Source organism: Lepidochelys olivacea (assembly GCF_965140295.1).
Source record: "Lepidochelys olivacea isolate rLepOli2 genome assembly, chromosome: 6".
NCBI classification, from domain to species: Eukaryota; Metazoa; Chordata; order Testudines; family Cheloniidae; genus Lepidochelys; species Lepidochelys olivacea.
In genome coordinates this window covers 107,203,849-107,229,995 of record NC_140416.1, presented here as the reverse complement: position 1 = coordinate 107,229,995, position 26,147 = coordinate 107,203,849, and the positions used below count along the sequence as shown (strand labels likewise).

The following is a 26,147-nucleotide window of genomic DNA, read 5'->3' as shown; positions in this document are numbered from 1 at the left end:
AAAGTCCGTGATGTAGTTCATGGGAAAATAGATCCTCTGGAGGCACAGCTGTAGGCAACGAAAGTGGAGACAAGCTAAGGCAGTAACGTATGTACAAATAACCCTGGCCAGAACTGGAGGACTGGAAATTGCAGTGGAAATCAGCTCTTGTAGGGCTCTGGGAGGTGGGCATGTGCTAATATTGCATTGATACAGGCCCCAATGAATTCTAGGAACTGTGTGGGATCCAACTGATTTTCTGATGTTTACACTCACCACCAGGGAGGAATGGAGTGTAAACAGCATGGAGGTCAAGGAATGCCCCTCCCCTTTGGCTGCTAGCAGCACAATCAAATAATCAAGGGAATATAAGGACCCCTTGGCAGCGGTCCACCGCTCCCGAGAAAACTTTGGTGAAGACTTGTCAAGCAGTGGCGAGTCCAAAATGTAGAACCTTGAATCTCAGGAAATGTCTGTGGGTAGGATGGATATCCATGTGGAAGCAAGCATCCTGCATATCGAGAGCTGTAAACCACATGCCTCTTTCTAACAAAGGAACGATGGTTGCTAGGGTGGCCATATGAAACTTTGGCTTGCATATGAAGTGGTTGAGACGACTGAAGTTTAAGATCCGCCTCCACATGCCCCTCTTGGGGACTAGAAAATAGGTGGACTAGAACCCTGCACCCTGATAGGTCATAGGAACAGGTTCTATCACTCCCCTTTGCAGGAGAGAGAGTCCACTTCTAGGCAGAGTAAGACTTGCACTTGGTTGCTGTTGCATAGATACCCAGTGACAGCAGAGCGGCTCTGGAGTCTTTGAGGGAGTGGAGGGAATCATCTGTCTTCTGACTCAAGAAATGAGACCCATTGAACGGGAAGTCCTCTATGGTGTTCTTTACTTCCCTTGGGAAACCTGATGAATGCAGCCATGACTCCCTCCACCTGAAGATTCCTGAAGCCATACTGAGTGAAGTGAGATGTGAAATTGGAGGCTGGCAGAAAAGAATACCTTCTGACACAAAATGTCCAGTCGCTTGCCCTCATTATCTGCTGGGGGAGAGCGCCAGCATTTCTGCCGGGCCTGCTCTGTCACTGCCTGCTCTTGGAACTGATGGTAGTCACCTGGGCACGAAGAGGGAGATGAAGACACTACAGCATCTGGAGATGACAAAGGGAACTGCTCTGGTTCCAGCAGTACTGTCAGAGTTGGACTAAGAGGAGCATCTTCCAACACTAGTTCAGAATACCTACTCTATAACCGTCAAAGATGCGAGGTGGGGGAACTCCTCTCGAGCGTAGTGGGAAGGTTACAAAGGCAGATACTGACACCACAATGCCCAGGATGGCCGACCAGGCAGATCCATTGCTATGGAGGGCCCCAAAGAGCAGGGTACCAATGGTTCAGTTGCTGGGGAAAGGGAGGGTACTGCCATTGAGTCTGCGGAATCTTAGGGTAGTCATATTGGTTATGGGAGGACAGATCCTGTACTCCATCCAAGTCCTCCAATGCCAAAAAATCAAAGCCCAGTTTTGAGGGCACCAGCATTCAAACTGGGGGATCCACAGGAGCCATAGGGAAATGGGCGGGAACATGGCCTGAAGGACGAAAGTCTAATGTAGAAAGGGGGACTGCCTCGCTACCAAAGGTTCCCTTGACTTCAGCGAAGCAAGGGCGTATGTGTGGACCAAGAGACACTACTACTTTCAAAATCTCCAGCTTCTCACGCATGGCGCGTGCATATAACCCCCAGAGGAATACAAATCAGGACCATGACCTGAAGAACTTACATTATATAGCAATTTGTACTATCAGAGTATTTTTATTTCTACTCAAGGTTCTGGACGGTCTTATTTTAGCAAAAAGCATGAGTAACAGTCAAATGTAACTTACTTTGATCTTTGGCTCCCCACCAGGCTTGTGACTGACTTGAGGTGCATCTGTATCCATGTCAACTTCTGCTTTATCATCAGCTTGTCCAAGAAGAACTTGGGTCCAAGTTCTCAGCCCAGCCTGTAGACGAACTCCTAGTATTCGTTCAATCTAAGGGAGGAAGAAGCCATAATGAAAACAGATACAAAGACGCTTATATCATGTGTTCTCTCCAAAAGATTCCCGCATTGTCAAGAAATCCCTGAAACTTTCAGATACAGCAGGAGTTTTAAAGGATGGAAATTCAGCCTTACACTTTAGAACAGGAGTGGGTTTTTTTTTAAATTAAACGAACACTTTTAAAGCAAAGGAAGTTTAAGTCAACATGCTAGATTACTGTTTAGAGTATTTAAAAAAAAATCCATGTTTTAGGAGGGGATCTAAGTGTCAGATTTACTGCCATGTTATCCTAAGTAAGAGACTTCACTTTAGCATTAGGATTATTGTCGTCCGTATTAAGGTGTTGATGTTCACGCACATTGGAGAACCTGTCCTTACTCTGCCATATGTAGCACACAGGATTATTTTGCTAGCTATTATATTTTATTAATCCAGCCGGCAGTATCAATTAATAGGTTTCTTTTTCTGAAATTAATCCATTTTATTTTATCAGTATTAATTCCTTGGAATTTAGGATATGTTGAGGCATGTGTTCCCTAATAATAAGTTTTGCTGAAATGCAAGAAGCCTACCGATCTGTAAGATCTGGTAAGATCTGCTACATAGCAAAAAGTATAATCAGGTATAAATATGTCAGCATAGAAGTTGGCAACCTTTGGCAAAGATAAGAATGGTCCCTGAACTTTGGGGAACCAAAGGGAGGAACTATCCACATCACATCACAGATTTATCCGGCTTCTACAACTGGTTGGTAACTGCAGGGTACACCACAACTTGGAGGACATCAATACAGCGTAGGTTGGCAGTTTTGGGAATGAGATAATCCTTAATATATTTAGAAAATAAGTGTCATAATCCACTAAGCTATAGGAGAAGGGTACCAATAAAATTCTTAGGGTTCGGTAATAAAAGATTTGGGTATAGTAGGTTGGGTCTAAGTTACATAGGTTAGGATCCTATAAAATACCTTGTAAAATAGCTCTTCGGGAGTCGACTCCAGTGGTGAGCTGGAGCCGGTTCACGCGAACCAGCTGTTAAATTTTCAAGCTGTTTTAGAATTGGTTGTTAACCCGCTTCCCTGCGAGCAGTGCTGAGGCTTTGATGGGCTCTGGCCGGGAAGTGATGTAATTCCTCTTCTGGCCGCTGGGGGTACTATGCTGCGGGAGCCACGTGGGCTGCTGCCTGGCCCTGAGCACAAGCCCTGTTGCTGCTGCTCCCCCGACCCCTGGCCCTGGGGCTCCCACTGCTGCCTGGCGGGCCGCGTCCTGCTGCTCGGGCTGCTCCGAGCCGCTCTCCCCGTGAGTACCCACCACCCTGCCCGCAGCCAGCCCCTGTCTCCAGCCACCCCCGCACCCCCTGCCTCCAGCTAGCCATGCCCCACGCCCCTGTCTGCAGCTGGCCCCATGTCCACTGGTGCCCTGCAGTTCCCAGGGCAGTAACCCTGCACACCTGCTTCAGCGAGGGGGGCATGGAGCAGCTGGGACCCACACATGTGCACATCCTAGGGTGACCAGACAGCAAGTGTGAAAAAATCAGGATGGGGGTGGGGGGGGTAATAGGAGCCTATATAAGAAAAAAGACCCCAAAAATCGGGATTGTCCCTATAAAATCGGGACATCTGGTCACCCTAGCACACCCCAGGGTGTGAAACCCACACATGTGAAACGGAGCTCATTTCTAGTTCAGGCCCATCTTTTTAAACAAGAAATTTAGGCAGGGTTAACATACATCCGTATTTTCCCAGGCAGGTCAGGCTTTTTGGTTCTTAAATCGCCAGCTGGGAAAATACGGACGTATGATAACCCTGTTGGTACAAAAAATACCTACTGGGGCACATCCCTTAAATCAGAACTTTTTATAGGGAACCGGTTGTTAAGATTTTGGCAGCTCATCATTGGTCGACTCTATTCTAAAACTCTTCCTTTGATTCATTGATTCATTTCATTCAGTTCTCCTATACTATATAGACGATCACGTTATCAGGTCAGCTTGTGCAGTATAGTATAACTACTCAACATTCCTAACCATGGGGGAAGCCAGCACCATCGCGTAATCGGACATGCCAGGAGTGAGGATGGTCCTTCACCTCCTATTACTGTGTCCTCAAGGAGGAGTGAGAGTATGTTAGGTTAAGGTACTTATAACAGAAATGTTACCACCAGGAGTTTTGGAATTCTTTTACTGTTTTGCAGTTATAAGTTTCATTGCATTTCAAGAAAGGTTTTATCAATTTGGTATTGTCCTCAGTGTACTATTTCTTGTCAAGCACCCAGAGAATCCTCTCCTGTTATAGAGCTCATTGAGTTCTTGAACTCTGTAGTCTGAATTGGAGAAGAATCTATAAATATTCTGGTCCGATGCGATCAGTGGCGAGCCATTAAACTAACCCATTAAATTCAGGTCAACGCACATTCAAACATCTATTAAGCCTTTAGCTATTATCCTGTCAGCTAAAAGGCTAGCAAGTCTCCCCTGGAATCCATTAATTCCAGTCATTGGGAGCAAAGCACTTTTATCTGTCTGCCTAAGAGCCTGCCAGATGTCCTAAATGGCATTTGGTAGAGATATTCAAGCAACTGGCAAATAGATTGGAAATTCTCACTCTAGGTCACTTGAAAGTGGTAGACCACGTTGTTAGTGACAAATTACTCTGCCACCTAACACCTTTGAAGGCTACGTTCACTTTGAGTGAAAGACCTACCTCCATATCCAACTTATTGACCCAGATAGGCAGATTGGAATATGAATGAAGATTCAAGTCATCCACAGCTTTTTGAACTCTGTTCAAGATTTCTGAAAAAGTCTTATGATCATACATGCAGGTTTCCAAGGATCGAACTTCCAGGTCTATTTTTTCTTCAATAATGAGCAGATCATCCACCTAAGGGAACATTTAATTTTAGTACTTTGCTGATAGCAGTCTGCCATGTTGAGGGAAGTGATAAAACATCCCTCTCTCACAAAAAGAGCTACATCCATTCTTGCAAAGGGGAGAGGGGGGAGAGTCATTACATTTTCATTCACTGAAACTTACTGAAGACTCTGGGAACTTGCCTGATAATGGAGAAGTCAGAATTTGACTAAATTAGCACAAAAATTTGGCTAATTCCCTTAATCTGAAAGGGAGATACTGAGAAACATGCATTCAGGTTTTTAAAAAGGTAGCTGATGCTATACTAGAATATAAAGCATTAATACAACACGTGTTCATGTTATAATCACTAACTAAAAAGGTTCAGTAGCTACTTCATGAAATTAGCATTTTTTGTAAGATATGGTTTCTCTACCACCCCCTAAAGAGAACATTTGCTACATTACCAGGTAATAATCTGAGAGCATACATCTTGTCAATTGTTTTTCTATTCAGCGACTTCTTCAATACTATAAGACATTGTGGAATCTAAGCAATAGTTGCATACAGTAAGATTATTTTCCAAGAGGAAGACACCTGTTGTCCTGAATAGTATACAATCCAAAACTAAAATATTTTGTTGCTGATAAACTCAACTGCCACCGATATGTGCAGAGTCTCCCTTGGAAAAAAGAACATAATCAGTAGAACAAACCTTTTCTTGGAAGCTGAAGACAGTCTCTGCTAGGCGTTGTACATAGGGGTCAAGTTTGTATGACTCCCACACCAGGGCAATACCTTCTCCAATCAAAGCCTGCACTTCCTTCTTTAGGCCAGCTACCAGCAGAGAAATAGTGTTACGCTCTTCCACCTTCTCACAGGTCCGTTCATATGTACGGACACTTTCAATCAGAGAAATAGCAAAAGGATAGAGCTGGTTTGCTTGGTGAGCTTTGTTGACAATTGCAAGTGGAACACGAAATCCAAACCACTTAAGGTTGCGGACTTCTTTTGAGAGTGTAATTATTTCTGGGAGAAAGTTGACCTTTAGTTTGAGGACATTTCCAGTTCGGCCTCTAACACGAGTGCTTTCAATAGTGAAGATACGGCCACACACACCAAGGTTGCGCTGCTGAACCTTCCTTGCCCAATCGTCAAATATTTCTTGAGTGTTGAGCTTCATACGGAAGCTGTCTCCATCCTGCTTCAGCTTCTGGCCTTCCACATGATTCTCCCAACCTTTGCCAAGCACATCTTCAACACGCTTCATGTAGGCTGTGAGCTGTCGATCAATCTGTTTGGCCCAGATTATAGACCCAGAAACAGGAGGCAAGTCGCGAACATGACTCATTTTGCAAGCCTGACTTTGTGGGTATTGTACCTTGAATTTGTCATGAAGAGACTCAATATCATCTTTTACACGCTGGATCAATTGTGTTTGATATTCACGAATAGCACCCCGAATGTGAGGTCTGACAAACAAAGCATTGAATCTGGAGAAGATCCGAAACATTTCATTTGCATTCTTTGCTGTGCCAAGCTGGTCTCGTAGACGAGCAGTTATTCTTGTTTCAACCCTATCAATTCTTTCATCATACCGTTTCATTGCTGCCTCCCAGGCTTCTGTACCTTCTTTGGAAACATCTAAGCCATCTACTTCTTTAACATTCTCATAAGCAAGATTCACTTCTTCAATAGCATTAGCGTCCGCAGCATCAAAAAGGACTTCTGCTACCTTCATATCCTGGGGTTCAGGTACATCTCCTTGATTCTGCTGGGCAACAGCAGTGACCTGCATAAAGTCACAGAGTTTAGTAAAGACTCACTGATCTAACCGTTTCTTTGTCACACACATGTTCAGAGTGAAGCATTTTATGTACACATTGTAAAAAGACACATGCAATTACTTTTTGCACTGTACTTACAGTTGACTAAACCCTTTGGAACCTAAGGGTGCTAATTTGGTTTCTGTTGGGTATTAATCTGCAAATGAGACGAGGAGAGTATATCTTCTGCTGCACGCTGTTTAGCAATAATGAGAGATTCTCCACTTCAAACTTGTGCTGTAGTTATTTGCCAGATTCAAAATCAAGCGATCCAAACTTAAAGCAAGTTATTGCATGCAGGATCCATTTTTTCCAATCACATGGAAAAACAGGCCAGCATTAGAGTGCTTTTATTCATGGATTTAAGTATGGACACTTTAGCCTTATTATTAAGAAAACGTGGAAGAATGTAATACCATTCTTCTCATTAATGTCTGTAAGCAAACTGAAAAATGATTACATATCTTTCACTATTGTCAGGGTATAAACACTGAATAATTGAATAGGACTGCTCCTTTTGGAAAACTAAAGACAATTTAAAAACATGCCCTCAAGGCCTGAAAATAAATCCCCAGATTCTTTTTCCTTTTGAAGAGAGATTATACAGAGAAAAAACATTGCTGTTTGCATGAATACAAAAGTGATCAGTTACAGATTGAATTGGTACTGGTACATTTCTAATGTAGCTGAAAATGGGTCTTTACCGCTATGTCACAGATATCAAAACTTTGAAGTAACTGTTTAACTTGCTTCAGATCCATCAGAGGAGCTCACAGCTATGAGAGTGATTGTATATTCCTTTCCATGGTGGATTTAGAAAGCTTCTAAGGGTTCTACCCAAACTCTGTTGGTTATGTTTTGCACCTGTGGTTCCTTTAGTCGGCTGTTTGCAGGGGAACACAAGTAATTTTGCTTTTGTGAGTTAATACATTTTACCATGACTGGCTTGTAGGCTTACATCAAGAGATGGGAAACTACTATATCTTTACCAGATGTATAGGCAGTTACCCCAATTAGAAAGGAGTGGAACACTACCTGAGGTCTTAAGACTCTCACAATCACTGCTCTCAGCTGCTCATGCTGGCGCCTGAACTTCCTCATTTGATCAAGACGAGCCTGCAGTTTCCTGTGGGCAGGATTGATACGCCACACCATCTTCAGATTCTCTTCTCTCTTTCTCTTCACAATATCTCTCAGCAACACTTGTAATTTCTCATATTCATCATCCCAAGTTTGGAAGACTTCAAAACATGCAACCATAACCTGAAAATTTAAGAACGTAAACTTGTTTGACTCTCAAACGACATGCTCTCATAGTTGCATTCAGTGTGTTACGTTAGCTATTACCATATTTGACATCCTAGACGTACCTTTTCAAACTCTTCATAAGCAACATGCATCAGTTTTCTGGTTCCCAATACTTTCAGTAGCTGAGAACTCAGGTCTCTTGAAATGGCTTCCACTAGACGCAGTGCCCTTTGAATGGGGTACTTCGTATTTCTGATTTTTCTCAGGTGGGTGAATATTGCCACAAGTGCCTGTCTTATTTTGTCCAGTTCAGTAGCAGACAACAAGTCATTCAAAGGAAAGTCTTTCATCAGTGGATTGTAGTCATTTACAGTTTCCAGTGCCTGTTTTAGACCTAAATACAATACAAGAGAGTTAAATTTAATTGACCTCATTGTGTCAATTCCATCTGGCCAGTTTAAAGACAATAGTTTTCACTTCATACAAGGTGAAGCTTTTTGATTGTGATATTGATGTTTAACTTGTGTAACTATATCACAAGAGCTAAACTTCCACAGAAACTGCTCATGAAGCTACAGCACATTGTAATTTCTTACCTGTGTCTGTGTCAAAGCTGACAGTAGCATGAAAACGTTTGCCATGTTTCAAGATATCTAGTGTCAGGAGGACTTCTGGGCTTTCACGCTTCTCCTGAATGCGGTACAGGGCACGTTCCAAGTTCAGCCAGAAACTAATTTCCTGTAAAGCCGTGCCTGACGCAGGATCTCGATCCAGTTTGGTCACCTTAAAGACATAAATGAAATGTTGAAGAAAGTGACATGCTTTTGTTGTGTAACTGTTTATTAATAGAAGTGCAAACCTACCTACAACAATTAACTGCCTCCACACAATTTTAATAGTTCAACATGCCAAAATGGAAAGTTCTAGTCTACACGAGCCTACTGCAAGCAATTCACCAACAACTGTAATAGTGAACGTTGCCTGCAGTAGCTGTACACAAAAGGTGCAAATTAAAAAATATTCCTAGGGTAAAAGAAGAGCCAAATTAAAGTGTTTTCACAGGTGAGCAAACGTATTTCTTTAGGCTTCTGGGAGGTACACTGGAGAAGGTGCAAAGCTGTTGTTGTTGACGCCAAGTGGAAGTGACCCCGTATCTACCCGGGATAGACTGAACTCATTTAGACATAGGAGTTGTGGTTGCTTTAAAAAACAAGTGTAGTTGGTACCCTATCTCCATTTGGTTTCAGTCACTGAGTTATGCAGAAGGGCACTGAATACAGCCCCAACATAAGCCATGCTCGTTGGGAACCTGCTGGGTGTACTAAATCAGTCCCAGAATCCAATGATTGCAGGAGCTGGCAATAAAATGAAAGAAGGAAGCTGTGGCCTCATCCTTTGCCTCAGTGTACCCATGCAGGAACACTGAGAATTTGGTCATGAAAAAGTAAAAAGCCAATATTTCATCATTATTTAGATTATGCCTGTGTGTGTAGGAGCAAGTGATATGCATGCATCCTATGAAATCTTAAGGTATAAGTTTGCAATACATTAAGGACAGAGCAGCCAGCTTTGCTTATGTTTGTCTCAATTATAGCATCCATCCACAAATTATTTCCAGAAGTAAAAATTCAAGTCTTGACACAGATATTTCAAGTTAACTAAGTGTCACTGTATAGTAGCCTCTTCAAAATTTATCTTCACCACAACTTGAAAAACTCCCACTCCCCTTTGGAAGATAGATATTATTGCCCAGAGAAGTGAGCCGACTCAAGCAAGGGAGTCGGTGGCTCCTTTGGAGGAAGAGTGGTGCATCATTACTCCTGTAACAGAAGGGGAGGAGAAGCAAAACACACCATAGCACAGACACAGCTCGAGTAGAGATGCTGGAAGCCCTACTGCTTTTCCCCAGAAAGGAGGGGACTGCCAGAAGGGGCCTTGCTGGAAAGTGAAGGCCTTACTAAGTACCCCAGAGGAGGCCTACAGAGTGGCTGGGTTGGGCATAAAACTGATTAATTCATGCCTAAGTATATTTATTAGGGATGTCAGTTCAGGGCATCTGCACTTCATCCTCACTTGGGCCAGCAAGGGCACTTACACCAGTCATTTTTTACTACCTCAATGGTAAGACACAAAATTAGCCAGTGTTTTATTAGTAACTATTTACTTGAAGGCAAAGAACGTCAGCCAGGTTCTCAACTGTACACTGGTGTAGCTCAGTTTACGCTGGCTGAGAATCTGGCCCTGTGTTTAGAATTTCCTGCATGGAGTAAGATTTTACTATATGGTTAAGGGGCCAGCAGCAAAAGAGGAGGCTTTCACACCCTTAAAGAATGACGCAGGAGTTTCTACTGAGTAGTCTGATATTTGGTTCTGCAATTTTACCTTCTGTATTTCTCTAATCCATCGATTAACTCCAGACTGTAGCTGGTTGAGAAAAGTTGGGTCCTCAACCTTGTCACCGAAGTCAGTAACCTTTGGCTTTTCTCCATGCTCATAACATTGCTTGGCAACATTAGTAATAATTGGATGAATTGGCAAACTGATCTCTGGAATTTCAATATTCTGCTGCAAGTGCAGCAGTCCCATTTCAAGTTCTGCAATTTTCTTCTCAACTGATGGAGCCATTTTATCACCATCCCTGGGGGGAAAAAACGTTACCAAATGAAAAGCGAGACCAACAGGCATATATGAACACAAGTGCATGTAATTTTATGTAACTTGAACTACATCCTCAACAAGCAGCACCAATTTGTGACAATCTCATAAGCAATAGCCTAGCTTCAAGATCATTTTCCTATTACAATTGTTTCAAGTCCTATTTACCCCACCCCACAATCTTTTTGATCCATTTTTCATTAGTACTGACATTTTATTATTTGCATTTAACAGAATTACCTGTCTGCTTTGCCAGACTCTCTGATATAGGACTTAAAAAAGGGAGCAACAGCATTGCTAATGAAAGAATGTAATGTTTCATAAGGAGAATCTTCACTAAGAGTAAGCACTCTCAGTTGGGAGGACACTGGTTTGTCAGCATCGATCACTGGTGTACGCTTAATGAATGCCAAACTGCAGAGCAAAGAAAAAAGTGAGTTAACCATAAGACATTTAATTCCAGAATACAGTAAATTACAGTAGCTCTAGTATAACACAAGATTAGGACATGTATGTCAGACTGCACTCACCTGTTTGACTTTAGCCCATAATGAATGTCAGTATTAATGCTATAGGATATAAACTCTTTGTCCTCTTCTCCTTCATCACCCACATCCTCTGCAAACAGAGTGATATATTAAAAACCTCTAACACACACTTGAAAGCCTATGAACCCACCCCTCTCCACCCCATCTACCTCACACCTATTCGTGCAGGAGCTCTTTTGTACCCATCTCTCATCTAGGTTTGAAACTTTACACAGAGTACTGTGTGCCATACAGCTCAAGTTTTATTTTTAGGGGTTTGAGATTCTACCTATAATAACCAGATAAGATGAAAACTGGTGAAGCCTTGTTACTTAGCTTGAGAATTGTACGATCAGTATTTGATTTTTAATCAACATTTCCAAGGCAACTGAATTGAAATGATACCAACAATGATTTCATTTGTTGTCAGCAGAATTGGACAGAACATATCAAAGTATATTTTCATTTGCACTAAACCATAACTTAGAACCCAGAAACGCATGACTCCTCAAGACAGAGGTTTTTACGGCTTTATTACAAGCAATTGGTTACTTCTGGATCACTACTGCTCCCCTTTTTTCTAGGCTGCTTCCTGTAAGAATTGCTGTAGCGAAAGCAAAATAATAAGCCAACTCCTTACATGCTGATTTCAAGAGATAGATTTGCAGAGTTTCCCCACAATACAAAGCCTGAGTTATGGCTTTTTAAAACTACACAGTTTTATCATTTCAGTATGCTTAAAGACCCGCAAGAACATGCCACAAGATCATCAGTTTTATTCCTTTTCATAACTTAGCCTTGATATTTTTCAAAGACTTCAAATTATACTAACAAAAAGAGAAGATTAAAAGTACAAAATGTAAGAGAAAACGATTGTTTCCCTAATTTAGCTAGTGAGTCACAAGGTGATGTAATCGCTGTGCATGCTGGCACTTCTGCAGTGAAACCACTGCAATGCAGCACAAAGCTGTCTCCATCTGAGGAAGACACGCCCAAGCTAGAAAAAGAACAAGAGCATTACTCTCCTGTTCTCCCAATGCCTCCAAAAGATAAACTACCAGAGTTTTATTTCGTATTACTGTAGCACCTAAAGCCCATGGACTAATAGTAGCCCATTGTGGTAGATGCCCCTGATGTCCAGATGAAACCAACCACTTAACAGCACACAATTTATGTTTGATAAGATTAACTGGTGAATCTTTGTGATCTGAAGTCTGGCTCTTCTCCTGAGAGTTGATAGTAGTCAGCACTGGGTGCTTTACATTTTCAAGTCAGAGTAGAAAAGTCAACACTTAACATTTTAACTTTGTAACAAAGCAGGAGTGCTAGAACTCTACCCATTGCACTTAAAGGTATTCAACCTCCTTCCTACCGTATTAGCTGTGTAAAAGCTCTGACAATCCAGCCGCGTATTTACATTAGAATACGACTTCCAACAGAAGTAAATTCTCTTACCCCAGGTGATGCTGACAGGAATCATAGCTCTAGTGAGCTCATCAGTACTATATTTCCAGCACACTTTTTCAGAATGTTTTTAATCATCTTTTAAAAATTCAACATATGAGTGGTCAGGCTATTAATTTTTAGCGGCTGAAGCTGACCAAGAGTGTCCATAAAAGTCAGGTGGATCAGTTTTAAAAATATTAACAAAACCTTTTCTAGAATGTGGTATTTTAAAAGTTAGGCTATTAGTGTAGAACAGATTCCTTTTTGATGAAGTGTTTAAAACAAGATTTAAGAATTTTAGCAAAACTACTCTCCCCATATAGAGGTGCACCTTTGTATGGTTCCTCTATACAAAGAAAGCATCTGAGGGTATGTCTACACTACAATTAATCACCGAAGCTCCCTGTACCTGAGTGAAGAGGCTGTTAATTGTGGTGCAGACAGGCTTGGGCAGACTGAGCTCTGGGACCCTCCCACATCACAGGCTGGAGCCCGAATGTCTAAGTAGCCCCTTAGCCACAGTCAGCTGGCACAGGCCAGGTGCAGGAGTCTAATTACAGTACAGACATACCTGAAGGGAACAACAGTCCTTTGCAGACCCCAAAAGATCAAATCTATATCTGATCCAGACATTCCATATATTTCAGAAACATGCTATCCAAACTCAAAAAAAATTTCACTTTTGGCGTTTACAACACAAATGCTATCACAAAAATACTTATGCACACAAACACCCACATGCACAACATGACTTGTTGCAAGCCTGAAGTGAAAGATCAGACGGATCAAGCTCCAATTATTAAAAAAAGCTCCAGAGGAACAGCTTGCCATTTGAGTCCTCCGACCCTCCTTAAAGGGATTCTTCTGCTAGTGAAGAAAAACTAATCCTGCTGAAGACCTGTTAGAAGACCTGTGGTTTTTGGGAGGGGGGTGAGAGAACCTGGATTTGTGCAGGAAATGGCCCAACTTGATTATCATGCACATTGTGTAAAGAGTTGTCACTTTGGATGGGCTATCACCAGCAGGAGAGTGAATTTGTGTGGGGGGGTGGAGGGTGAGAAAACCTGGATTTGTGCTGGAAATGGCCCAACCTGATGATCACTTTAGATAAGCTATTACCAGCAGGACAGTGGGGTGGGAGGAGGTATTGTTTCATATTCTCTGTGTATATATAAAGTCTGCTGCAGTTTCCACGGTATGCATCCGATGAAGTGAGCTGTAGCTCACGAAAGCTCATGCTCAAATAAATTGGTTAGTCTCTAAGGTGCCACAAGTACTCCTTTTCTTTTTGCGAATACAAACTAACACGGCTGTTACTCTGAAACCTGTTAGAGATCTGGTTTTTTTAGGGGATGGAGGTAGGGTGAGCAGGGCCAAACAATTTTGACATTTGGCCCAAGGCACATTTGTTGGGTGATGTTTAGGTAGAGCAATATCCTCAAAAAAGATTTATCCTGTCAGGAGTGAGGAAATGTATCCATCACAGAAAGGAATGAGTAATACCAAAATGTTCGCAGACTGTTCTCAGAGCACTTTCTCTTAGACGTAACATGATGTGTACAGTAAAAATAGTCTGTGCCTGCAATATTTGAACATGCTGGGGTAGACTGGGGACCAAGTGCACCAGGGGTACATCTACACTGCAATAAAATAACTCACTGAGCAGCTGTGGCTGGTGCCCATCAGCTGATTCAGACTTGTGGGGCTTGGGCTGACGGGGCTAAAAATTGCAGTGTAGACATTAGAGGGCAGGGCGTGGGTCCCAGAGTCAGGTCTCCTCCTGGAGATGAACATTTACATTGCCATGTTTAGTCCAGCAGCCCAAGCCAAATGACTTGGGCTCTGGTACTGTGCTGCAGATTTCATTACAGTGTAGACATACTAGCTGTCTCATAAATGGGGCAACTGGAGTTAGAGCACAATTGGCTCATTTTGTGTGTGTGTTTAAGTACTTTGACTTCCCACTCTCACCCCACTTCTCCACCCAAACTATTGCAAAACAGCTTTGATCAGGGGCTAGACATACCAGATCACCTAACTAACTGTCAAGGAGCAATTCACCCATAAAAAAGTTACTAGTTGCTGTACAAAGGGGAAGGCAGAAACACAATGCAAATACCTAACATAGAAAAGTACCCAGCCAGGTTTTGAAATAATGATTCCATTTTAACTGAATGTGACTGGTGTTAATATATCTCGGTTGCTAAGCATTCTTGCCTCTAGGGCTAGGCCATAAAATAACAATCCAAGCCATTCAACAGCACTGGCTCATACCCACTGTTTTTACTGCACTGCAGTACTTTGCAACACTGTGGCAGGTACAGGCCTTCAAATGAAATTACTGGGAGATTCCTTCTGCCTGCATCTATGAACTAGCCACATAGAAACTAATGATCCTTTGATACTTCTCAAATTGACCAAAGAAAAATCCGAACATCATGCCCTTACCTTTTCAAGTCAGGTACCAACAGGGAAGTCTATGTTAAGGTACAACGGCTGTTATATTTACTTACATAAGACCTTTCAGCCAGCATCTACATCTTAGTTTATAAAGACTCTTTTTTTTGGGGGGGGGGGGGAGAATGGGGACATGTGGCCCAACACAGCAATAAAGTCAGATGCTGTTGTGAAGATCCAAGTTCAAGGCTTCCAAGCACTCCAGTGCTGCAAAGCCAAGCTAGAAACTTGACAAAACAATAAATGCACAGTGTCCACACATGTCTTTTTTCAAAGACCAGTGTTGATTTCTTAAGCTCCGTAATTTAAAACTGAAGTACCAGTTTCTGGCTATTTTTTCTTCCCACAGCATAGACACGTTAGTAGCCCCTCTATAGAAGTTTTGGGTTAGCTTTCAGGACCAAGGCTATGGTACATTCCCTCCCTGTGGGAATGGACAGGGGTGTTGCTGGGTGGGTTACAGCATCTCGTCTCTCTATTCCAATACAGGAGGTTACAGGGAGAGCCAGTTCCACCCCTGGGGGGGAAATCAGTTCGGGAACTGTTGAGGGGGCGGTCTCCCTTCTTCCAAGAGGGGGTTACAGGGTGCACCACACTGTGCATGTGGGGGACGGGGTGGGGATATAGGAGGATCACAGACCCACCCCTCACTCCGTGCGTGTGCGCGTGGTGAGTATACGGGGGGAGGCCAGAGGCCCGCCCAGCCCAGTCACACGAAGTGGGGGAAGAACAGTCACCGCAACGCACAAAGCGGCGGCTGCCGCCATCTTGACAGCTGCCATCTGCAGCGGAGGGAGGCTCCCCCCACCTCCCCGCCCGGCTCTCCCCACCGCAGCGGCTCGGCGCCCGGCCCGGCTCTCACCCTTGAGCGTGGAGCGCTCCACCAGCACGGTGTGCACCTGCGGGTCGGAGAGGAACTTGCGCATCTGCTCCAGGGCGCCCTTCTCCTCCATCGCCGCCTCTAGCGCGGCCGGGGCCTCGCCGCCGTCCTCCAGCAGCAGCGGCACCAGCTTGCGCAGGTGCTTCTGCAGCACCGAGACGTCGGCCACATTCTGCACCGCCGAGCCCGGCACGTCCAGGCCGCCCTCCTCGCCGCCGCCGCCGCCTGCGTCCGACATACTGAGACAGCCAGACACAACTCAGAGCCTGCTTCGGCTGCTGAGCCGCCGCCTAGTACTACTGAGCCGGCCGCACCCACCACCCCGCCCAGTAATCAGCTCCCGCCCCCGCCGCGGGGCGGCCTGGGAAGTGTAGTCCGCACAGCCCGGATGGGCGACAGAGCCGAAGAGCATGACTACAAATCCCAGCATGCACATTTGAACGGGGGCGGGGCGACTCTGCGACCCAGAGCATCCTGGAACTGTCATTCACTGAGGTCACCCCCCCCGACGAGAAAGGCGGCCAACAAAGGCGACAAATCCCGCTTTGCCTTGGGCAGGCAGATCCGCGACGGTGCGGACCACATGCATGCTGGGGAATGTAGTTCCTACCGTCCCGCTCGCTCGTCGCGACGTCAAGAGGGAAAACTATAAGTTCCATAATGCACCGGGATAGATCCGGCCTTCCAAGGGCAGTCTGGGAGCTGAAGTTCACTGGGCGGGGCGGGGCGGGACGGGGGCAAGGCCGGTCGCGCGGCTAGCGGGAGGAATGACTCGAAGCTCCAGGCTCCGCCGTTCGCCCCGCGACTGCGTTAGAAAGCGTTTCCTCAGACGCTGCAGCGGGGGAGGGGCAGGGGATCATTGCTCAGGCCAGTGCGGTGTTTCTGCTTCAGAAAAGTCAAAGGACGGGCCAAGCAGCCCCCCCCCCCCCCGGGTGACTGCAGTCTCGGTCGGTGTGTGTTATTATTGCTGTCTGCCCTGCACCAGCCCCGGTCACAGAGCCTCCCAGCCGCGGCCGGGCGCCAGGCTCCCTGGGCATGGCTGGGCAGCCGCGGGCCGTGGGGGGCGCGAAGGGGAGCACGTGCCGGGAGCCCCGGTAACTCCCAAGCGCGCCCGCACGGCAGATGTTCGCAGGACTGTGCGTGGCGGCTGGGACTGAACCCCCAGGCATGGAGCAGACCTCTCCTGGCCGCAGCCTGTGCGCCTGCTCACCTAAGGCAAGTAGCATGTTTCTGAAAAACACGCGAGTGCAATGCCACCTTTTTCATTCCGGTCCTAATCGTGGGCGGGAGACTCGAATTTGCAGCCGAGCTGATGGGGGAGGGGGGGTCTTGTAAGGCTGGGTGGCTCTGCCCGTTCTTGCTGATTTGAATGGGAACTCTTGCCGTTTACATTTTAAGGTTTATAGTTTTATTTGATCTTGACAGTAGTAACCAAGCCGCTGTAACCTGCAGTTGCCAGGGTAATCACGAGTGGGGGGGGGGGGGAGTCGTATCCTGCCATCAGGCCCATGTGGGCGAACCTTGTGACCATTGACTTCAGCGGGGTATCATGTGGGTAAAAAGGTACATCCCTTCTGATCCTATTGCAGCACATGGCAGGTTGGGCTAAATTCCACTCTCCCTTATGCTGATGTAACAGGGCAGAACGGCCCTTTATGTAATTGTTCCAGAGAGGGGGGAAAAAACAGTTAAAAAATTTCGTATGTAAAAAAAAAAAAAAAAAGCCAAATTAGGGGACAGTAAAAATAGAATTTATAAAATGAATATATAAAAATGACAAATACTGAATATTCACTAGATTAGAAAAGAGCTAGGCTAATGACCAAATTAAATGACATGATGTGGGCTGACTTGGACCCCACTCCAGTAATCTGCATCAGCATAGGAGTCTGCAGGTACAAGTCAATCAGATGGTAAAATCCACATCCTGGTCCCACACCGCAGTTTAGAACTCCCACATGTACTTTACACTCATCAGATTAGTCCTAATTGTGTTTTTAACTGGGCCATTTAAATAAACAACACTTTTGTTAGATATAGGCTTTGCACAATTTAATGAGTCCAACACCTCAAGAGTTAATTCTCTTTTATTCAACAATTCATAGATTGTAAAGCCAGAAAGGATCACACTGATTATCTAGTCTGATCTCCTGTATAACACAGACCATAGAACTTCCCAAAAAATAATTTCTGTTTGAACTAGAGTATATATTATAGAAAAAAAAATTAATCTTAAAAAAACCCCATGCACATGGACTGACAGTTTTTCAAAGTGTGTGGTATATCCCCCACCAGGCAATCTCTGAATTAGGTCATGTCAACACTACCACTTATGTCAGGAAAACTTATGTTGCTCGGGGGTGTGAAAAAACATCCTCCTCAGCACATTATGATGGCCAGAGAGCTTCTCCCAGTGACATGGCTGTCGCTGCTCGTTGGGTGTTGTTTAATTATGTTGATGGAAGAGCCTTCTCCTGTCCGCATAGAGCAGCTACATGAGAGATCTTACAGGAGCGTAGCTACAGCTATGTGGTTATAAGGTCTCTAGTGTAGACATAGCCTTATTTTCCAGAATCTCACGTTATTTTCTGAAAAAGTCTCTAGCTGCCATGGTTGTGAGGAAAACCTTTAAAATGTGAGGGGAGCGTAGCTGATACAGCAATGTCTGCCTGAGTTTGTAGAAGAATAGTTTTGAGGTTGGACCTGCCCCATTCATAATAATGGGTGCTGCTAATCCAGATGTCAACATTGCTAACAATTATTAAGTTCACTGCTTATCAAAACACAAAGGAGGGGACATTTCATGTTACAAAGATCTACACAAGCATCTCCCAAAGTGGAGAGGGGATGGTGAAGAAGGTGTGAAGGCAACTTCCTCGTTCTCTGTATGTATATATCTTCTTACTATATGTTCCATTCTATGCATCCGATGAAATGGGCTGTAGCCCATGAAAGCTTATGCTCTAATAAATTTGTTAGTCTCCAAGGTGCCACAAGTACTCCTGTTCTTTTTGCAGATACAGACTAACACGCCTGCTACTCTGAAACCTGTCATGATGGAAGATGTATAAATAGAGATGTGTAAAGCTTTAACACCACATGGTGGAGCTGTAGGGACCGTCTCATTTTTCTGAAAGGATGTTCAGCTTTGAAAAATGTGTGAAATGCTGTATTAACTGGAACATCAGCTACCTACTAGAAACAGAAAAGTTTAATTATATTTTTTTATTATAAAATGTTGTTGCAACTAACATTCTAGCTTGCACTTATATTAAGTTAATCTGCAAAAGGCACTGCAGAGAGGAGAGAACTAAATCAGAGCGACAGAGTACACTGGAAACTGGCTAGATGGAGATCTTGATCTCCTATTTTTTGTTTAATAAACATGCATTAAGAAACTACAGGTGGTGCTTTGGGACTGTGAAATATAGAATACTATTTTACTGCAGCTGTTTTTATAAACATGACATCCTTATACAGTATCTGAAACCCAAACTTTGGCACTACAAGAACCCGAAAGTGACTATGAATGACAGTGAAAACACTTAAATTATTTTCATTATTCCAGCTGAGGGAAATGCTGAGAGTACAGAGGAGAAATAGTGCTAAGTAAATTAGCTTTTAAAACTTTTTTCCCTTTGTAATAATTAAAGGTGTGCTATGTAAATGTTTGTTTGCACATATGATTAAGCTGATAGTGCCTCTTTAAGGCTTCCTTTGTGGTTGGTAGTTGCAGAGTGGAATCCAAACTATGACCAAGACAACAATTATTGATTTAACAGCTACTGCCCATGGCAGTGTGTTGTAGAATGAAAATATCTATATGCTTTCCTTACTGACTCAGCAGATAATTTTGCAATACTCAGATCCTCTCTTAACCCGACCTTTTACTTGTTCTCTCTTGTGCCATCTCTGTATTTAAGACATACTCTGGAAGCCCTTAAATACCTTGGGTGCAGGGTATGTGCCTTTTTGTGTCTGTAAATCTCTATGCATGCTTATAGTATTACAGAAATAATTGAAATATTTTGAGTGAAAGCATCAATAGAACTAGGTAAGAGATTTTGCTGAATTTCTGTATGATGTCCCTGAAATTAAACAAATTCATATTATCCGTGAGATACCTTCACAATGTTTTGTTTTAAAAATATAAATTTCTTTTTTTAGAAATTGCTTTTCTGGCAGAAATCAGAATAATTTTCTGCAGTTTTTGCCAAATTTTCTTCTCTCTGCACCAATCATTTTTTGGATATGGATTATTTTTTGCATCACTAAAGAATATGTTGTGTTGCAAAGTATGGCAGTTCTTGTACTTTTCCTTCAACATAATGAAAATAGTCCTAAGCCCTATGGGTATAACAATGTTGTTCCTATGCAAAGGAAAATACAGCCCTGTATCATTCTGTGCTCTTAAAATAAGAGTTTTGTAAAGCCAGTACAGATCTAATTTTGTTCTCCCATCACAATTAGTCTTAAAACCACTTCAAATCATTTGTTGCTTTGAAAAATTTAGATGTGAATTCCCCTTCATAAAGAAATAGCCCTGCCTGAAAAATCAAGCAAATCCTTTCCTGCCACTGGTGGTGAAATGAAATGGTATGCATTGTGTGTGCTCTCCCCTGCTAACTTTACTCAGCTTACTCATGCAGGTAGTCCAAGTAAAGTAATCAACACTGAGTTACAGTTGTAATGTCGGGTTTTCTGGAAGCTCTCAGGATAGATTTGAGATGTGTCTAGTCTTTGTTGTGTAGCATGTGTTAAGCCTCTTCAGAATAAGCACAAGATCAAGTAACTGTAGTTGACTTAAATGAGTCAGTCGTATCCTGTATTGGGAGAATTGGGACTGACATTTTAAATTGGTTTTAACATCTCTGCCATTTTTATGCTGCAGTCTTTTCATACTGCTATGTTTTAAGCAGGACTGGTGTCAAAGAATAGCTTACTCAACCGTTTTGGAAAAAATTCTGGCTCTGATTTAAAAGAAAAAAAATTGAGTGTCTCAAATGTTCTTGTCCAGAAAAGGCCACATTCAGATACAGACCATATAGCTGCAGGCTCAGGAATACATGGTGGTGGGGTTTGGTGTTTTTGTACAGTTCATGTTTTGCTGATTGAAAACCGGGATGTAATTTTCATAATAAAATGAAAATGCCAAAATTCACAATTCTGATGAAGTTTTATTGAAATTACAAATTTTTGATTTTTTTTAACCAGCTCTAATGCTTATTTATGTTCCTAGCCCCTATTTACATATTAACATCGCTGAGTATTATTTAAATGCTTAAAATGATGTGACTCACTTCACATCTCCCCATATATCTCATGCTCCACGTCCACCTCCTTGCACTGGTTTTTCCTTTCCAGCCCCAGGCTCACAGGTCATGTTTTGCCATCACATTTTAACAGAATAGCTTTTCTTCCTTACAGGTGGGCTGCTGGTGGGCTTCCTTACTGGTGGGCTCCCCACACCAGCTCTGCTCTCTGGTTTTATCCCTGCCTCTGCTCTACCTGGCTGTATTCTGTGGGTGCCTGGGCTGCTCCTGTCTCCCACTTGACTGGGTCCCACGGTTTGCTGCTCCTCCTGCCCATAAAGACAGTGGGTCTCTACATAGGCACAACAGTCCACCTGCACGGATCAGATTATTGTATTAACCTTCAATGTGTTTAGCTGAAAACAAGGGTGTGTGTAACATGTTGATTTTACTAGTTCTAATTTGACATCCATTGTTCAGTTATAGCTCTTGAGCCATCTTCTCCAAGCATTTAATTGTCCAATTCCTCTGCAGAGGCACTTTTTGTTGTATCAGCTTCTCACTGAGGGTTTTCAAAGCATTCAAAGAGACATGTAATTATTCAATTCTATAACATTGAGGGCAGGAGAGAAGGGGAAGAGAGACAAAAAAGCAGGGAGGAAGGAAGAAAAAGCAGGAGCGAAAGATAGGAAATAAGAAATTCAGATATTGGCAGATATGTAAACATTGTTCAGTACAAATCCCAAATGGAAGTCCTTTGCTGACAGAAATTGAATGATTGGAAATGGTATTAAAGGCAAAAAGTCATAAGTTTTCTCTACTTGTACTTTTTAAACACTTTGAATAGTCTCTTTGAGGCTGGAGATAGGCATCCATGTTAAATGAGAAGCCTTTTCCTAAGCCCTGAGCTGTGTGTGGCTATTTCATGGATAGAGCTTCTACCACTAAAACCCAATTTGAATAAAAGTACACTTGATGTTCCTATAAATATACCCCCTCAAGTTGCCTTGTCTTCACTGGAAAAAAAAGGGGGGATTCTTAACTCAAGATAAGTTAAGTAACCTTTCTCACATAAGAATTGCAGTAGGTTGTTGAAATCAGCTGTCCGGAAGGCAAGATAGCTAGTGCTGTTATAGAGTCCTGCATAGGACTTTTTAAAATCTCGCAGCAGGACTTGCAGGATCCCAGTCTCACTGCAGGGCTCTACTATGTTATACAACGTTTACCTGTAAAGATGAGAATCTGAACACCACTCACAACAGGTGTGTTTAGAGTGGCACAGATGTGCTTATTTAGGCTTTGAATTATTAGATTTAAACAAGCAAATACTAGTAACTAAATTTTTCTCCACCCAAAAGCCAAAAAAAGAAGAGTTTGTCTTTATTGAATCTACTCAGAAATTATTTAACTTCTACTTCCCTCAGCATGCTAATCTCACATCCAGTGGCCCTGTGGATGAGGTGAAAGCGGTGAATGTGTTGTTCCTTAACTTTAGCAAAGCTTTTGATACGGTCTCCCACATTATTCTTGCCAGCAAGTTAAAGAAGTATGAGCTGGATGAATAGACTATAAGGTGGAAAGAAAGTTGGCTAGATTGTCGGGCTCAATGGGTAGTGATTAATGGCTCCATGTCTAGTTGGCAGCCGCTATCAAGTGGAGTGCCCCAAGGGTCGGTCCTCGGGCTGGTTTTGTTCAGTAACTTCATAAATGATCTGGAGGATGGTATGGATTGCACCCTCAGCAAGTTTGCAGATGACACTAAACTGGGAGGAGAGGTAGATACCTGGAGGGTAAGGACAGGATACAGAGGGACCTAGACAAATTAGAGGATTGGGCCAAAAGAAATCTGATGAGGTTCAACAAGGACAAGTGTAGAGTCCTGCACTTAGGACAGAAGAATCCCATGCACCGCTACAGACTAGGGACCGAATGGCTCGGCAGCAGTTCTGCAGAAAAGGACCTAGGTGTTACAGTGGACGAGAAGCTGGATATGAGTCAACAGTGTGCCCTTGTTGCCAAGACCACCAATGGCATTTTGGGATGTGTACGTAGGGGCATTGCCAACAGATCGAGGGATGTGATCTTTCCCCTCTATTCGACATTGGTGAGGCCTCATTTGGAGTAGTGTGTCCAGTTTTGGGCCCCACACTACAAGAAGGATGTGGAAAAATTGGAAAACTTCCAGCCGAGGGCAACAAAAATGATTAGGGGACTGGAACACATGACTTATGAGGAGAGGCTGAGGGAACTGGGATTGTTTAGTCTGCGGAAGAGAAGAATGAGGGGGGATTTGATAGCTGCTTTCAACTACCTGAAAGGGGGTGTCAAGGTTCCTCCCCCACTCTGAACTCTAGGGTACAGATGTGGGGACCTGCATGAAAAACCTCCTAAGCTTATCTTTACCAGCTTAGGTCAAAACTTCCCCAAGGTACAAAATATTCCACCCTTTGTCCTTGGTTGGCCGCTACCACCACCAAACTAATACTGGTTACTGGGGAAGAGCTGTTTGGACGCGTCTTTCCCCCCAAAATACTTCCCAAAACCTTGCACCCCACTTCCTGGACAAGGTTTGGTAAAAAGCCTCACCAATTTGCCTAGGTGACTACAGACCCAGACCCTTGGATCTTAACAATGAACAATCCTCCCAACACTTGCACTCCCCCCTTTCCTGGGAAATGTTGGATAAAAAGCCTCACCAATTTGCATAGGTGACCACAGACCCAAACCCTTGGATCTGAGAACAATGAAAAAGCATTCAGTTTTCTTACAAGAAGACTTTTAATAAAAATAGAAGTAAATAGAAATAAAGAAATCCCCCCTGTAAAATCAGGATGGTAGATATCTTACAGGGTAGTTAGATTCAAAAACACAGAGAACCCCTCTAGGCAAAACCTTAAGTTACAAAAAAGATACACAGACAGAAATAGTTATTCTATTCAGCATAATTCTTTTCTCAGCCATTTAAAGAAATCATAATCTAACACATATCTAGCTAGATTACTTACTAAAAGTTCTAAGACTCCATTCCTGGTCTATCCCCAGCAGAAACCAGCATATAGACAGACAGACAGACCCTTTGTTTCTCTCCCTCCTCCCAGCTTTTGAAAGTATCTTGTCTCCTCATTGGTCATTTTGGTCAGGTGCCAGCAAGGTTACCTTTAGCTTCTTAACCCTTTACAGGTGAGATGAGCTTTCCCCTGGCCAGGAGGGATTTCAAAGGGGTTTACCCTTCCCTTTATATTTATGACAGGGGGTTCCAAAGAGGATGGATCTAGACTGTTCTCAGTGGTAGCTGATGACAGAACAAGGAGTAATGGTCTCAAGTTGCAGTGGGGGAGGTTTAGGTTGGATATTACGAAAGACTTTTTCACTAGGAGGGTGGTGAAGCACTGGAAGGCATTACCTAGGGAGGTGGTGGAATCTCCTTCCTTTGAAGTTTTTAAGGTCAGGCTTGACAAAGCCCTGGCTGGGATGATTTAATTGGGGATTGGTCCTGCTTTGAGTAGGGGGTTGGACTAGATGACCTCCTGAGGTCCTTTCCAACCCTGATATTCTATGATTAAGGGGATTGGTTCTTTCCTGGCGTGTTTGTAATGGCGATAACTTAGTTATCAGCTGAGGTGTAGGGAGGAGGGCCCAAAATATGGTTCCCCTTATTCAGGTAGGAAGCATTCACCTGTCATTCTTTGAATACTGATATGAAACAGCTCCATTAGACTAGTAGTTGGGGCTAAAATTTTCAGAAGTGCCTCAGTGATTAGGTAGCCTAAGGATAACATTTTCAAAAATAGCTAAATGATTTAAGTGCCTAAATCACTTTTGAAAATGAGACTTGTTTTTGAAAATTTCCCTTCGTCCAATTTCACCTGCAATACAAAGAGGATTATTATTGTATATTACACGCAACAAGTAGTTACAACTTACAGAAATATCTATTATGCTCTTAAATTTTTCTTGGAGAAGTATACAGTATGATATAAATCAGCTACGTTATGAAATGTTAATATTTTTGAACTTCTGTCATTACATTTCTAAAAAAATAACTGCAGTTAAAGGTGTTTGATGCTTCATACAACAAATTAAGTTGATAAGAAAAATACTTGGAGATTAATAGCGTTAATCAAAATTCTTAGAAGTTACATTATTTCAAGCCTTAATATAATGGATTGTAGATAGTGTTTACTAAACTGTATTCTAGCAAAAGTATATGTGAGAGGATTCATTTTGGACTCTGAACATGAATGAAACTCTGTGTTGGATGCCAAGTATGTGTTGTGGCATTTTACATGATAACTTCTGCACACATCACCTTAACTGTCAATAGAAAGCCTTTGAATACCAGACATGTAGTTGATGAAACAGCAAAAGTGACCTAGCATATAAATCTTTTCATGTCTGGGTCTCCTTGGATCCATCTTTCAAAAACTGGTTATCTTTTAGTTTCCCCTAGGATTTTCTTAAGAGGTGTGGTTTCTTTCAGTTCAAGCAAATCCTACACTATGCTTTGTTTCATGTTTGCCCAAATGCAACCTAGACTGAATTCCTTCATAGTCTTGGAAGATACTCACTGAGGAATGTTGATGTAGGTTGTGGGGTTTGTTTTTTTTTTTTTTACTTTTTTACCCATGGTGTTAGCCTTTATATAGTATGCAGATTAAAAGCCCTTTGATAAAAGTGTTTAGAGCTACAGCTAACTGAAATGGAAAGCCAATATTAATAAGGGCGATGACTGATTTAAGTGATTTCTATTACAAGCTTGAATGTCAGTTGATGACAAACAGTAAGAGAACTATTTGGAGCTCAATTAATTTGAGAGTAAGTAAGCCTTTAGAAACCTTTGTGAAATCTTCAGAAGGATAGTTTTAGAAGGCAGAATATTCAGAATTAGATTAACTGAAATAAACAGCATTTCATACCACAATAAAGCAATGACTAGAATGTGAACCCCAGTGTTCTGCTGGGTGGAGTTAAAT

At 42.9% G+C, this 26,147-nt stretch overlaps 1 protein-coding gene across 1 annotated transcript in view; it reads right to left on the bottom strand.

Annotated features, from left to right (window-relative positions):
* LOC311521995 (cytoplasmic dynein 1 heavy chain 1) overlaps positions 1 to 16,200 on the bottom strand; it is a 70,134-nt gene extending 53,934 nt beyond the window's left edge. Inside the window, exons 1-10 of the mRNA XM_084630785.1 lie at positions 15,905 to 16,200; positions 11,143 to 11,230; positions 10,853 to 11,026; positions 10,340 to 10,595; positions 8,554 to 8,740; positions 8,080 to 8,351; positions 7,745 to 7,972; positions 5,599 to 6,675; positions 4,734 to 4,913; positions 1,874 to 2,023 (exon numbers count right to left, since the gene is read on the bottom strand). Coding sequence (XP_084486911.1) covers positions 1,874 to 2,023; positions 4,734 to 4,913; positions 5,599 to 6,675; positions 7,745 to 7,972; positions 8,080 to 8,351; positions 8,554 to 8,740; positions 10,340 to 10,595; positions 10,853 to 11,026; positions 11,143 to 11,230; positions 15,905 to 16,160 — 2,868 coding nt within the window. The 5' untranslated portion in view covers positions 16,161 to 16,200. The remainder of the gene's footprint in view (positions 1 to 1,873; positions 2,024 to 4,733; positions 4,914 to 5,598; positions 6,676 to 7,744; positions 7,973 to 8,079; positions 8,352 to 8,553; positions 8,741 to 10,339; positions 10,596 to 10,852; positions 11,027 to 11,142; positions 11,231 to 15,904) is intronic.
* Between the last annotated feature and the right edge of the window lie 9,947 nt (positions 16,201 to 26,147).